Here is a 15,311-nt window from a genome sequence, read left to right as displayed (position 1 = left end):
TAGCTTCTCCAGGTCCAGGGTTCTGGCTGCATCAGGGTAGGTCTATGTGGCTTCTCCTCAGGGATGTCTCACAGGAAGTGAGCAGAGAGAGAATCTCCAAGGAAGTGAGCTGAGAGAGAGTCTGTCTCCTGCCTCCAAGGAGGAAATCCAGGAATGTCAAGAATTCTCAGAAGGTCATGCCCACACAGAGGCCTCATTGGCTATGATCCAATTGACAGACTAGACTCCACTCCTTCCCTCTTAGCCCTATCAAGTCCCAAATTGACACCATATTGTGTAACTACCGCAGTGGATGTCAGAAAATACTCTGAAACTTGCTCTGCATCTTACAGTACCTAGGGCAAATGGAAGAAAGGGTGATGTCAAAGGACTGAACAAAAGAGCCTCAAGGGCAGCTCCAGAAGACAAAGTAAAATATTATAATGAAATGTACAAAGACTAAGAGTCAGAAAAGCAAAAAAGAAGAACACGCACAGCATTATCTTAAACTGAAAGAACTGAAGAAAATACTCAAGCCTTGAGTTGCAAGATTGAAAGACTGAATGATGCAGGAAGCACCAGAAGAAGATGGGAAGAAAACACAGAGTCACTGTACCAAAAAGAGCTGATTGACATTCAACCATTTCAAGAGGTAGTATACAATCAAAAACCAATGGTACTGAAGGAAGAAATTCAAGCTGCACTGAAGCCATTAGCTAACAAAAGGCTTCAGGCATTGACAGAATACCAATGGAAATGTTTTGACAAGCTGATGAAGCACTGAAAGCACTTATTCATCTATGCCAAGATTTTTGGAAGACAGCTACCTGGCCAACTGACTGTAAGAGAACTATATTTGGACTCATTTCAAAGAAAGGTGACCTAATAGAATATACAAATTATAGAACAATACCATTGATATCACATGCAAGTAAAATTTGGCTGAAGATCATTCAACAATGGTTACAACAGAACGCTGACAGGGAGCTGTCAACATCTGTGTGTGTCCTGGTGTGCCTATGTGTATCATCGTATGTGCCTATGTGTATGCCTGTATTGTCTGTTCATGTGTCTGTGTGTGTCTCTGTGTCCTTATGTGCCTGTGTGTATTATAGTGTGTGCCTATGTCTGCCTGTACCACAATGTGTCTGTGTGTCTTGGTGTGTCCTTATGTGCCTGTGTGCATTACAGTGTGTGCCAGTGTGTATCTTTGTGTGTGCCTCTGTGTCTATAGTAAGCCTGTGCATCTGTGTGTGCCAACAGGTATGGCTTTGTGCGTCTCCGTGTATCTGTACGTCTGTGTATTTGTGGGTACACCTCTGTGTGTGTGCCTGTTTTTCTGTATGTATCTCTGTATGTGTCTTTATGTGTGCATAAGTGTGTGTTTCTCTATGCCTGTGTAAGTCTCTGTGTATAAAACTGTGAGAAGGTCATCGTATATCTCCCGTGGTTTCTGTATTGCCATGGGGCAGAGATCAGGCATGCTTTTCACCCTCCACCCTTCTTGACCTATTCCAATATCAATCATTCCCCCCATGACTCTCTACTTCTAAGCTGGGTTCAATAATGCATTGTAATGGCTACATAGAACTCTCAGACAATACTTAAAAATAAGGAAGGGGGTGGTGCTTATTAGGGAAGTTAACAGGTTACCACAGCCAGGATCAGAAAACAGTAAGGATACAATCATTGGTCCACAGAAACACCTCTCTTTAAACAGAAGCCAAGTCTCTGTTTAGTCCTTAGGCTTGCAGTTCCTTAGCCTATGCCTCTGTGGGTCAGGAAGCCAGCTCACTGCTGCCTCATAGTCTCATAGTCTTGGCTCTACTTCTCTGTTCTGTCTCATGGTCTCCTTGCCTCAGCCTGCTCCTTTGCCCTATCCCATGCACTATCTCTTTCCTCAGCCTGCTCCTTTGCTCTATCTTCACTGCAGCCTCTGGTGATTTGATCTTGACGTGATACAGCCCACCTTAATTCTATCCATTAGCATAGAAGAGAATTCTCTCCAAAATGGGATTATAACAACAGAGATAGAGCCTAGACTTTACAGCGGACAATGTAAGATATGAAAATAATAATAATTTATAATTTATCAAGGGTTCATGAGGAAAGGAGGGGAAATGAGGAGCTAATACCAAGGGCTCAAGTAGAAATAAAATATTTTGAAAATGATGTTGGCAACATGTACAAAAGTGCTTGACACAATGGATGGATGGATGGATGGATTGTGATAAAAGCTGCAAGAGCTACCAATAAAATCATTTTTTAAAATAAGTTGGATTCCTATATACTAATAGACAACTCTGAAAAGGAAATCAAGAAATCAGTAGAGGAATGGGAAGAAACTGGCTACCAAACAGAATGCATGGGAGAGATGGCTATAGGAGATCAAAATGATAAACTTGAATTGAATGGCTAAAACCTTGTCAGTTGATTTCCCCCTCTGATGTATGTTGGGCTTGATCTTGTTTTCAACATTTTCTGTGTTTTGTTTTATGTTCATATTGGGATTTTTCTCAGATGTATTTTGTCATTGGGGGTAACCCTCTTGAATTTTGTTATGTTTTTCAGTATATGAACCCCAGGAAGGGTGACCCTATAGAGACAGCAAGTAGAATAAGGGTTCCTGGGGGGTATTGTGGGTGTGTGTGTGTAAAAGGGAGCTGATACTAGGGGTTCAAGAAGGAATAGAATGTTTTGACAGATTGTGGTGGCTATTGTATAATACTGCTTGATGGGATAAAACTATGGAATGATATATCTGTATAAGCTCCCAATAAAATGCTTTTGGGGAAAAAATACTAGCATTTACAAGAGTGTGTTAGTCCTGGTAACCAGAGAAACAACTCCATAGAAACTCATATGTGTATAAGAGAGTTTTATGTAAAGGGTAATTGTACATTAAGAAAGCATTCCAAAAAAAAAATTAAAAAAGAAAGCATTCCAACCCAGTCCAGTCCAAGCCCATAAGTCTAATATTAGTCCATATGCCCAATACCAATCTATGAAGTCCTCATCAGACTCATGAAACACATGCAATGACACCAAATGCAGAATGACCACAGGCCAGTGGGTAGAAAGTCTTTGGATCCAGTAGTGTTGTAAGCATCTCAGCGCTGGCAGGTGTCTCCACGTGACTTCTCCAGCTTCTAGGGCTGCATCAGGGTAGGTCCATGTGGCTTCTCCTCAGGGATGCCTGGCAGGGAGTCATCAGAGAGAGAAAGTATCTCCCACTTCCAAGGAGGAAATACCGGAATTCCCAGAATCCTTCAGGGAAGGCAATGCCCACACAGAAGCTTCATTGGCTATGACCCAATTGACAGAGTAGATTCCACCCCTTCACTCTTAATCCTCTCAAGTCCCAAATTGACACAAGATTATGTAACTACCAAAAAGTTACCTAAAATAGGAAGTATTTAGAAATAAATTAACGTGAGAAAAAAAGTCTTGTACAAATGAAACTATAAAACATTCATACAAAGAGACACACATCAATGGAAGAATGTACCATATTTAGAAGTCCATTCTCGTTCATTTCATTTTTCTGTGAACTTGTTGAAGCTCCCTTGCATAGGGGGGACAGGGAAAGTGGATGGAAGATTGCACCGATGGTGTACTACGATAGGAACAGAAGGTGGAGTTGTCCAAATAGCCCAAAAGGTCAAAAAGCATGAAGGGATATACTGGATGATGGGGGGAAGGGCTGTAGATCAGCCTCCTCTTGCTGTCCCCTCCCCCACCCTCAGGAGCCCTTTGTGATGAGATCACAGCCCTGTGATGCAGGCATAGGTTTATAGGCCCGCTGTGCTCCAAGTGCTCAGTGTCCTGAGAGCCACAGTACTTGTCACATCATGGAGAGTTACCTCTGTGTCTTGAGAAGCATCACTGCTACATTGCTGAACTCCAGCTGCCTTTACTGGGCCGCTGAAATCATCTTGGCCATTGGATGTGGAGTGTGGCTCTCCTTCCTCCTCTTCTCCGACTGTCCTGTTATTCCACCCTCAGGATCCACTAAGAAACCACGAAAGATCAGGACAGTGAGTACCCTTTGGCCCAACCACATCAGAAATGGATTCTCTTTTTCTGGTCCCATTTCTAAATCAAATTCAGAAGGCTCTGAGATGGGAAATCTCAGGAAGGAATAGAGCATCAGACTTCTAGAGGTAGGTGGGACAGGGCAAGATGGGAGATGGGCATCAGGATTTCTCCCTGAAGATCTCAGAGCATCTGGCTGAGTGTGGAAGGGTTTTAAGGGGGAGGAGGAGGGGGGATCCCAAACAAAGTGACTTAATGGCTAAAGCCTGGATTACTGGGAGTTTGGAATCCCTGAGAGAAGAGAGAAACCTCACACGGGCTCATCCTTAGCCTTCCTGAGGCAGAGATCTCGGAGTAAAGGCCTCCTGTTGTGTTAGACTAATCTGAAGCATGGTGCTGAATGCCTGAGAGCCTGATCAAAAGGTGTTGCCTACCTCTGCCCTCCAGAATCCAAACCCTACCACCAGAGCATAGAGGCATCTCTGGAGGTCCAAGAGGGTACTTCATTTGTGAGCTGAAGGAAACCAGGCTAGATCTCATGTGGAAAACCCTTCAGCGAGGTGCAGCATAGCACCGAGGAAGCATACAACTTTCCTCTAGTTCTTTAATGCTGCCTCCCCCCCGCCACTATCATGATCTCAATTCCACCATACAAATCCCGCTAGACCAGAGGATGTACACTGGTACAGATCAGAGCTGGAAACACAGGGAATCCAAGACAGATAGATAGACTCCTCAAGACCAATAATGAGAGTAGCGATACCAGGAAGGGAAGGGGAAGGTAGGGGAGAAAGGGGGAACTGATCACAATGATCTACATAGAACCCCCTCCCTGAGGGATGGACAACAGAAAAGTGGGTGAAGGGAGACATCAGACAGTGTAAGACATGACAAAATAATAATAATTTATAAATTATCAAGGGTTCGCGGGGGAGGGAGGAGGGGGGAGGGAAGGGAAAATGAGCTGATACCAAGGGCTCAAGTAGAAAGCAAATGTTTTAAGAATGATGATGGCAACAAATATACAAATGTGCCTGACACAATGTATTGATGTATGGATTGTGATAAGGGTTGTACGAGCCCCCAATAAAATGATTAAAAAAACTCAAAACCCCTCAATGAGTTCTTCAAAGGAGAGCAACATGATTGAATCCACTGCAAAACGAATAATAAGAAGCCCTGGTTGTATAGTGGTTATGTGTTAGGCTGCTAACCTCTAGGTGAGCAGATCAAAACCACTAACTGCACCATGAGAGAAAGATGAGGCTTTCTAGTCACATAAACCATTATAGTCCTGGAAACAGCCATTTCTACCCTGCCCTAGAGGGTCACCGTGAGTCGAAATCAACCCAGTGGCAGTGAGTGTAAGAGTAAAATGGTTACAACGGGGAAAGCAGAGCACCATGAAACAGATGTAGAAAGTCATGATAGTTATAAATATGAAATGCATGCAGCTTGTTCAACTGGTTTAAGATCCAGGCCCTCGTTCTTTTCTTGTACCTCAGCCTCAAGTGGACACGTGGAGGAACAGAAAGCGGAATAAACACAACCCGGTGCAAGGTAAAGTTGTGCTTTTCAATGGGGATCCCAAGCATGAACCCCAGCGTCATTCCTGTGAACTAGGATTGATACTGGGTTTCCAAGGATGCTAGTTGCTGTAGCACATTCTTGGAGGGAAAGCAGCTCTGAGGAGGGATGCTTCTGACATCCTCTGAGATGCCTTCCGTGGAGTAGGAGCCTGTGTGGGGTTATAAGATTGGCTACCTGGAGATTTAGGTGGAGCATCCAAGGCCAAATAGAACAGGCTGTTGAACTTCTCCAAGGCACGACTTCCTCATTGACAGGGCACAGAGGATAAGCCCCTCATACACATTCGACTGGCTATGAGGGTCAGTGAACAAGTGACCTTCGAAGAAAAGGTGGAGCTCCCAGTCTCAAGTTCCAACAGAATTCATCAGGAGTAGCCAACCAGTCTCCTGGGCCAAGGGTCCTAAGGCCCCTTGTCATCACCTCAACCTTCTGTCTTGATTTCCAGCTTTAGGAAGTGGCCAGAATGGACAGGATGAGGAGGGGCACCACTGGGTGTTTCGGCAAACGTGAGTAAACTTTCCCTTCTCTTCTGTGTCCATCCTTTTACTAAGGAGTGACTCCAGGGCCACAGGGCAGCTAAGACTGACGTGGAGGTCACCCTCAGGTAAGGAATGCCATAGGAGCCTTGGGGGTATGGGGTGGGCCATGAGCTCCATGATGGCGAAGGATTGGGGGTTGTGGAACAGGGTAAATCAGGTTGTGGGAAACAATGGGTCATGTCAGATTCTCAGGTGAGTGGTTAATGGCAGGGCTTTAAGAGTGGGGGGAAGGTAACTTGGGGTTTGAGGACGGGTATTGTGATGTCAGAGTGTGGAGAGGGCCTGGGTACCCCAGGTTGTGGGAAATGGATGGGTGGTGTAAGGGTAGGAGAAAGGGGTTAATGACAGGATGTTAGGAGAAGAGGGTATAGCTCAACGTGAAGGCAGAGGTGAGGCCATGCACTGCACATGCCCCCCACGCCCACCCCTGCTGGGCTTGCTCTTTAAGCTCTTTGCAGGGACTATAACTCCCTCCGGTCCTCTGTCTCCTACAGCCAACTGGGAGAGTCCCCTGACAAAGGTCGCTTTCACCTGTTGAAGTATAGCGACCCCTCTGATGCTGAGTGGGAAAGAACGCCTGCCGAAGTCCGTCAGCAGCTAGGTATGGCGCCAGGTGGGGAGACCCCTTCCACTGTCTCGGCTCCTCTCACCCGTCCCCCTCAACATCTGGCCTTCACTGCTTTGCACACACCTCCAGAAGACCTTTCTCACTGGAAGATTGATAGCTCATCTTCCTGGAAAACCACCTCAGAGGGTTCTTCTTCAGGGAGCGCCTATTATTTGACTCCATCTGTCACCATAGTCACAGACAGTGATGGCTCAAGCCTTTCCACAGAAACAGAGTGTTACTCTCTCTTTAACACCGGCAGCCCGAAGTTTCTGGACGTCGACACCAGAGAAGCCAGCAGCTCTTCTGACGCTTCCCTACACCGTGAGTTCCTGGTGGCTAAGGCTGGGGTCTCCTGGAGCTCTTCCCCACTACAGCCGTCCTCTATGCCCGTCAACGGAAGTCCTAATGCCTGCTCAGTTCAAGCATCCTCACCGCTTTCCAAGCCCCAGCCCTCGCCCCCCTCTGAGATCCCAACCCAGCCTTCTGTTGCACCCACGCCACCACCTCAGGCCCCAGTCTTCACCGAGCACCATCTCCAGTCCTCTTCCGGAATCCCACCACCCCCTTCCACAGCACGGATGGAGGTCTATGGAACATCTTGCCCCAAAGTCCCAAATGAGACCCAATCTTCTGTGGCCCAAAGGTCTCGGGAGGAAGTTAGTCCTCAGCATCCCAGCCTTCCTCGGGACAAGACAGCCAGTGAGCCCCCAAAGGTAGACACTAATCTTCCTGGGGATACAGTTAGTAAAATCGAGATCCGAAAACATCTGGAGCAACTCCTTCAAAAAAGGCTTATTCAAAACGAACGAGGCCCGCCCAGCAGGATCCAAACATCTCTCAAACTGGCAAAGCCTCCTGAGAAATTACCGGGGGTGAGCCAGACAAAAGCCCAGCCTGGACCACCCCGGCCTGTCTCTACAAGGCAAAGCAGCACTGGGATCACGAAGAATCTGGGCAAGGGTTGGGGCTGTGGTCCGGAAAACGTCCCCAAACAAACCGCATCCCAGGCCCCTGAAAAAACTGTGGTGAGAGAGTTACGACACCGTAAAGAACTAGCAAACGCCCTGACAGCCCATTTGGACAGGAAGTTAAGGAATATTGTAGAGGGCAAGATTCCTATATGTGTACGCCGCTCCTGGCTTATTGCCAATCTCACTTTGCCCAAGTCTGATCACAACAAAGAAACCGGGAATCTGTTGTCCTCTGAGGACCAGGGACCCCATGTCAACACCATCCAGAAGTTTACGTTCCTTGATCCCGGCATGCGACAGACCCTGGAAGCACACATGATAAGATTCCGTGTGAGGCAGAATTGGAATCTACCAGGCCAGGGAGGAGAGCCTACCCATTTCAATTCGAGGGAGACTCAATCACCGCCCCTTTCACAGCATGAATCTTGGGCTGGCTCAGAAGGAGAGGCTGCCAAGCTCCAGGAAGACTGTAGTAAAAAGGTGACATCAGACACTTCAATCCCCATCCAGAAGAATCCTGCCCTTGGCCCTTTATCTTCTGGTGAGGATGTCAAGGCGTCTCTGAGCCTGACCTTACTTAATAACAACTCCAAGCTGTCAGAGGTCCCTCAGGGTGGGCAGAAGGGTAGGCAGCCTTTCCAGCCCCTGCCAGCCAACATTCTTAGCAGAACCTCTGAGAACAGGAATGCCCAGGGAGTTAACAGTGACAGCCTTGAACTAACTGCAAGTCCACCAATGAAGTGGAAGGGACCAAGGAGGGGCAGTGTGAGTTGTTTGGATCTCAGGGGCTTGGAGACTCCATGGAAACACCCCGCACCTCCTAGAATGCATCTTCAAGACCTAGAAAATACGAAACTAAACCCACAGATGGTTGGCGAGAAAGAATTAAAAATAGAGGTCGGGACAGCAAAATCGCCCCAAGGCTATCCTAGTATGCTCCCTCAAGCCGGTGCCTCTGGTGTGCTTAGCTTCTCAGATGGCTTAGCTTTTCAGGCCTCTCAATCTCATCCCCATTGTGTGTCCCATGAGCACATGCCAGTTTGGGAATTACTAAGTGACATGATGGGGGCTGGCGAGAGCCATGTCAGGCATCAGGACCTCAAGGGCCCAATCCTTCATGCCCCATGCGGGAATCCGGTGGATGTTTCTGCCCCTCCTGATAGGACACATGATTATAGGAGGAGCCCCAAGCCAAACGAGAGTCAAGAAGGGCTGGCAGGATTGGAGTCCTCCCCCGCCTGTGGGATGCGTGAACGTGCCCAAGAGAAGGGCTCAGTAAAGGCCCAGGGCATCAAGTCCCCCAAACACCTCCCAATAGTGAAGGCATGTCCTCCCACAGAGAAGGGGAATGCTCTTTCAGAGGGCCCCTTCAGGAAGAAAATGAGGAGTTTTTTCCAAAGAATTTGCACAAATAAAAAAGACAAAGGGCAACAGGGCCCTCTACAGAGAGGAAAGCCTGCTTCGGCCTCTGCCCAGAGCCCTGGCTCCGTCAAATACGCAGAAAGTTCTGAGATGAAGACAATTATGTTGGCTATTGACCGGAGTTTGCAAGAGCTTTATGCTGCGAAGTTAAATGAAGAGAAGAACAAAGGCCAGAGATACCAGGATCCAGTTGGGGAGAGTTCACCTAAATTTAAGCCTCCCTGTTCCCTGGAGCACAGGAGTGAAAGGTGTTACGCCTTCTGCTGTCACCATGTCACCCTTGAGAACCAGTGTGTGAACAACGAAGGCAGAAACCCCTGCACAAAGGGGGTATTCAATGCCATTAATCAGGCACTGCCTTTCAGGGGACCTGTGCGCCCAGTCAGGCATTGCCAGCATGGGTCAAGGATATGGGGTGCCACAGGCTGCCCTCACCACTCAGCATTTTACCATCCCCCAGCCACGTGTGCATATCACTCGGGAATTGCTTCTCAAGTCTTTTCCTGTTGTCATGGCAACCCATTCCCTACATGATAACCACACGCTCCCACCCACTGTATCTCCTGTTCCTCAATACATGTACTTTGACTCTTAAAACGGCTTTGGCTTGTGTCTCTGCTCTGCTGGGTGAGGGGAGGGGCCAGTGTCTATCCTCCCTGAGTGCCAGGATGGTTTCTAGAAAGGACAGGCAGGCAGGGAGTTTGACAGTGATGTTGCTCACCCATCTCCACCCCGGGTGCCACATTTGGCACCTTATGTTTTCATAATACCTGGATCAGGAGAAAGACTGGTTTTCCGACTCCCATAGAGAAGCACATTCTGAAAAAATATTTTACCAGGCAATACCACTGGAGAATATGTAACTAAAAAGGAAAACAAAACTTTGTTACTACTTTCAAAAACTTATTTCAAAGGGAAACCTTTAAATAAAAACTTGGTGGAACTCAATACAGAAGATGACAAACATAACAATGTCTGAAGATTCAACCAGGATCAAATAAATAAATTGTAGATTTTGAGGGCTGGTGTGGCACATGCTACAAATCCCCTATCCCAGGAAAATATGCAGAGGGAAATATATGAAAACGCATATTTAGATTTATATATAGGAAAGTAATGTGATTTTTCTTTGTGTTTTTATTTTTTTCTAAAATCCAGCCCCCCCAACACACTCCCTGGCCCTGGTCCATTTCTTAGACCTACCCGTGCCCTGGCTTTAGCCCTGGCCATGACTCTGAGCCTAGCCATTGACCCCTGCCACCTGGCCCAAAATCCACACCTGCTCTGACCCTAGACCCACACATACCCTGTCTTAGTCCCACCCCTGTCCTGTCCATGTCCCTAGTGCCTTCCCCTTGACCACAGCTGCCCTGGCCCTGGCCTTGGCCCTAAGCACAGATCCCTGGTCTTAGACCCACCCCTACCCTGACCCTGGCCCTGGGCCATGGCCTGGACATTTGCCCCTGGCCCTAGACACACACCAACGCTGCTCCTAGCCCCTGGACTCTGGCCCTAGAGCTGCATTTTCCCTGAGTTTGAATCTGGTCCCAACCCTGGCCCCTGGCTTTAGGCACACACCTACATTGGTCTTGACGCAGGCCCTGACCCTTTGTCACTGTTCCTAGACCAGTGGTTCTCAACCTTCCTAATGCCATGACCCCTTAATACAGTGCCTCATGTTGTGGTGACCCCCCAACCATAAAATTATTCTCCTTGCTACTTCATAACTGTAATTTTGTTATTATGAATTAGGCGAACCCTGTGAAAGGGTTATTCAACCCCCAAAGGGGTCTCGGCCCACAGGTTGAGAACTGCTGCCCTAGACCCACACCTTGCCCTGGTACTGACCCTAGACCCTGACCCTGACCCTTGTTCCATGGCTCTAGACCAACACTTGCCTTGGTCCTGGTCCGGCCCTGGCTGCTAGCCCCTGTCCCTAGACCCCCATGTGTCTTGGCTTTGACCCAAGCCCTGGCCCTGGCCAGAGGTTCCTGGCCCTACTCCCACACCTCCCCAAGACCTGGCCCCAGCTCTCAGCCCCAGCTCCTGAGCCTACACACACAGCTGCCTTAGCCCTGCCCCTACCCTTGTCCCTGACCCTAGACCCATATCCCAGACTCACAACTTCTCTGGTCTTGACCCTTGCTCCATGGCCCTATACCCATACTTGTCTTGGCCTGGACCTGGCCACTGGCCCCTTTCTGTAGATCCACACATGCCCCAGCTTTGGCCCTAGCCACTGGCCCCTGCCCAAGAGCTATACCTGTCCTGGCCCTGGTCCTGGAACTTGGACCCTGGTCCTAGGCCCTACATCCATGCATGTCCTTGCACTTGCCCTGGCCCTGACCCTGGTTCTTGCCCCTGGCCCCTGGCCATAGAAGAACACTGAGTCTACTAATTATACTGATTTGAGTTTTGATTCTCATATAATTCCATCAGATTTTCAAAAGCCTGGAAAACTTCATCTCTTAGAAGTTGTACTCCCAAAGAGTTACCTGTTCCTATATTAATTTCATCAAAAGATGTATTCATGAGCAATCCCATCACTAGGTTTAAAAACAGATTGTGTTAGGCACGGTTCTTCAAAAAAACAAAACTAGGACACTTATGATTTTATATATATATGAGGATAGGTTTAACCAGCGAGAAGGAATATAACAGCGAATTAGCTCACACAGCAGTACAGAGGACTCAGTTCAACTCACATTCATGAAACAGTTGATATACTGGAAGTCCTTCAATTCACATGGGCTGCCAGGTCCAAGGTCAAGGAAGCAGACAGTAGAGTGGATAAGCAACAGTCAGTAGAACAGAGCTTAGCAAAGCAGGCCCGATGCGATATTGAACTCAAGCAATGCACAATGACAAAATCCACCAGCCTTAAGCTCAAGCGATGTACACACCAGCAGGGTGGCAAAGCAGGTCTCAAAGGACCCTCAAGCTCTAGTGACATGATCCACGTGGCTTGGCCTACAGGTAGTGGAAAACACTAGTTTAAGCAGCAGCATGCTGGTCCTATCACCAGGGAAGAAGAGTATGATAGGACACTGGCCATCTTTATCTCAGTCACCATCCAGTCAAGCTGCATCCTGATTAAACTCCACCCACATGTGCCTATTGGTCTAGTTGGCACCATAAACCTATCACACAGATGATACTCCTGGTTGTCTAAATCAAGCAACTTGTACATTCACATGACCAGGTTTATTTTATGACCAATGCTCTGACAGTTGCCGATTAATCATAACTTTATATCCGTTGTATTGCAAAGAGTACCACTACAATATTTTGAAAATCGATCAGCCTCTTTCAGTCACTGAGAAGCTAAACTAGCATTAACCTTTAAAGTAAAAGAATGAGAGTTTAATGAAAGACTGGGGAGAGACAAGGGCAGCTTTTAGTGAGAGATAAATGTCCGCTATCATTTGTGAAAATTGTACAGCAATGAATTAGGCATTTTATATTTTTAAACTATTGAATTGTATGACATGTGGATTCTGTGCCAATGAAACAGATTTAAAGAAGAAAAAAAAGAGTTTAAACATCTCCTTATTGGCATGCCACATTTAGATATTGCACCATGATGTAATATTATTTTAATAATTGTTACACTTTTATTTCAAATTATACTATCACAATTATTTTTCCTTAGAATCCAAAAAATTTCTGAGCATACAACTCCTTGAGAAAATGACACAAGAAAAAATTTTTAAAAGAATAAAAATTAAAGAAATAAAAAATAAATAAAATGACAGAAAATGTATTTGCCTCATCTACCACTCCAAACTTAATAGGATTACCCATTCTTCTTCTTGCTTTCCCAAGCATTGTATACCCTTCTTCAAATCAATTAATACAGAATAAGCGCATTTATTTACAGGGAAACAAACAAACAACCCCACAGCCCAAAACAAACTGCTGTCAAATAATTGCTGACTCATTGCGACCCAATACAACATGGTAGGACTGCCCTTGTGAGTTTCCTGGACTGTAACTCCGTGGAAGTAGGAACACCCACCTTTCTCCTGATATCTCCTTACAACAGTGTAAAACAAATGATATCTATACACAGCTGAAAAGGTCGAACAAGGCCCCTCATATTTATTATCCTAATTTTATCTATTGGACCAACTTATCTCCAGGACTCCTTCCCCACATAGGCACTCCTCCTATTCAACTGCCATGAAACCCAGGCACACCAACCCCATGAGGAGCAGGTACAGGAATATTAGGCTTCTGTCACACTACAGTTCCACTGACCATTTTCTTCCACAAAAGGAACCTCTATCCTCTTAATGCAGATACTAATTGTTATTGAAACTATTAGCCTTTTAATTCCGCATAAAGCATTTAGCTGAGAGGAGCCTTGGTGATGTAATTATTATGCACTGGGCTGCTTAACTGTAAGGTCAGGAGCTCCAAGCCACTGGCTGCTCCACGGGAGAAAGATGAGGCTTTCTACTGCGGCAAAGTTACAATTTCAGAAACTCGCAGGGGCAGCTCTAGGCTGTCCTTTAGGATCTCTAGGAGTTGGCATCAATTCAGATGGCAGCGCATAGTAAGACCAGTATTAGCGGCACGACTGACAGCCAATATTCAAGCTGGACATCTATTGATTCATCTTACTGGTGGAGCCACATGAGTTTTAATATCAATGAGGACGGCCACAGCTCGTATTACATTTGTAAAGTCTACTTTTACTTGCTGTGGTAGATAGTATGTCAACTAAACACTCCTGTCTGGAGCTGAGCGTTCAACCTGTCAATCAAGTGGTAACTTGATGACACCTCCTTGGGGGGGTGGCCTTTTGTATAAGAGCAAGATGGAGCAGAAACTCTTCCACTCTGTCACTTCACCTGCCTTCTTCCTCGGACTTCACTAGAACTCTTGGTCTGTCTTCAGGGGTGGTTCCATGTGGACCACCTGTCCCCGAGAGTTGTCAGTGCCCTGGCATGCTTCCACCAACGATGGATCCACAGGAGACTGTGCTCACCCGCCTGTGATCTCCCTACATCATCTTTAGGTGTCATTGGCCTGCAGCTAAGTGGGTCTGAAGGAGGGTCCTGGCTAGCATTGGGCATATTGACTTGAGTTGAACTAGGCTGATGCCCCTTCTTGATAGAAAGTTCTTTCTTGTACATAGATGAGTGTCACTGGTTTGGTTCTCCCAGGCTAACACACATATTGCCCTAGAATTTGAAGTCACACTAATTCAAGCTTATGTGTTTACCCTTCTCATAAGTCTTTATTAGATAATACTTAAAGACCCACCAAACCCATGCTTACACATAGTTAATCCAAGCCCCTGCCTTATCTACACTACTTATATCCGCAGGCGTAGTAACATGATTCCACTTTAACTCTATAACACTTCTACTAATAGGATTAACTTCTAATACCTTCACTATATACCAATGATGGTGTGACATTGACCAAGAAAGTACATTTCAGGTTCACCATACACCTATTGTGTGGGGTCTGGCCCCACAATGGAATGGGTCCCGAGGAGCGGGGGTGCAATTAGCAGAAATAAAGAGACAGAAAGACTGGGGACAGGGGCTCATCTTTCCCAATGCAGGATCAAGATAGAGTGAATGTTTTTTCCAATGGGTCTATATAATTTTCAGGCTAGCAAGCCTCCATTAGGTAGATACCTAACATTGGACAGTGGCTGAACCCTTGGATGTCCTTGAGCTCATTGGGGGCGTAACCGGTGACCAGAATTAGAGGCAGGCATCAGAAGAGGGTCGACTGCCCTTTGAGTGGGGAGGACAATGGAACTGTTTGTTCGCAGAGATAGGTAGCCTCTGACCGCATGGTGAACAGCCCTGTACTTGCAAGAGGCATAATCAAATGTGTTCGTCTGGGTAGACTAGGGGAACAAATTCATAGACACTCATATGTGTATAAGAAAGAGCTTTATAGACAAGAGCACTTGAATATTGAGAAAACATCCTAGCCCAGTCCAGTTCAAGTCCAAAGTCCAACATTAGCCCATATGTCCGATATCAGTCTATGAATTCCTCATGCAGCACATGTAATGACACCAAATGCAGGAAGATTGCAGGCCATTAGATGGAAAGTCTTATGGATCCAGTGGTGGTGGAAAGCATCTCAGCATTGGCGTGGGTCTCCACGTGGCTCCTCCTGTTCCAGGGCTCTAGC

The 15,311-nt window shown here is 46.6% G+C and overlaps 1 protein-coding gene across 1 annotated transcript in view; it reads left to right on the top strand.

Annotated features, from left to right (window-relative positions):
- The first annotated feature begins 3,830 nt into the window (after window positions 1-3,830).
- LOC101657281 (putative spermatogenesis-associated protein 31C2) overlaps window positions 3,831-15,311 on the top strand; it is a 13,705-nt gene continuing 2,224 nt past the window's right edge. Inside the window, exons 1-4 of the mRNA XM_013008329.1 lie at window positions 3,831-4,016; window positions 5,520-5,574; window positions 6,050-6,110; window positions 6,638-9,476. Coding sequence (XP_012863783.1) covers window positions 3,831-4,016; window positions 5,520-5,574; window positions 6,050-6,110; window positions 6,638-9,476 — 3,141 coding nt within the window. The remainder of the gene's footprint in view (window positions 4,017-5,519; window positions 5,575-6,049; window positions 6,111-6,637; window positions 9,477-15,311) is intronic.

Source organism: Echinops telfairi, unplaced genomic scaffold (assembly GCF_000313985.2).
Source record: "Echinops telfairi isolate 266 unplaced genomic scaffold, ASM31398v2 ScPeMD7_29;HRSCAF=101, whole genome shotgun sequence".
In the NCBI taxonomy this organism is placed as follows: domain Eukaryota; kingdom Metazoa; phylum Chordata; class Mammalia; order Afrosoricida; family Tenrecidae; genus Echinops; species Echinops telfairi.
Note: the sequence above shows the minus strand (reverse complement) of the source record. Positions and strands in the feature narration are given on the sequence as shown.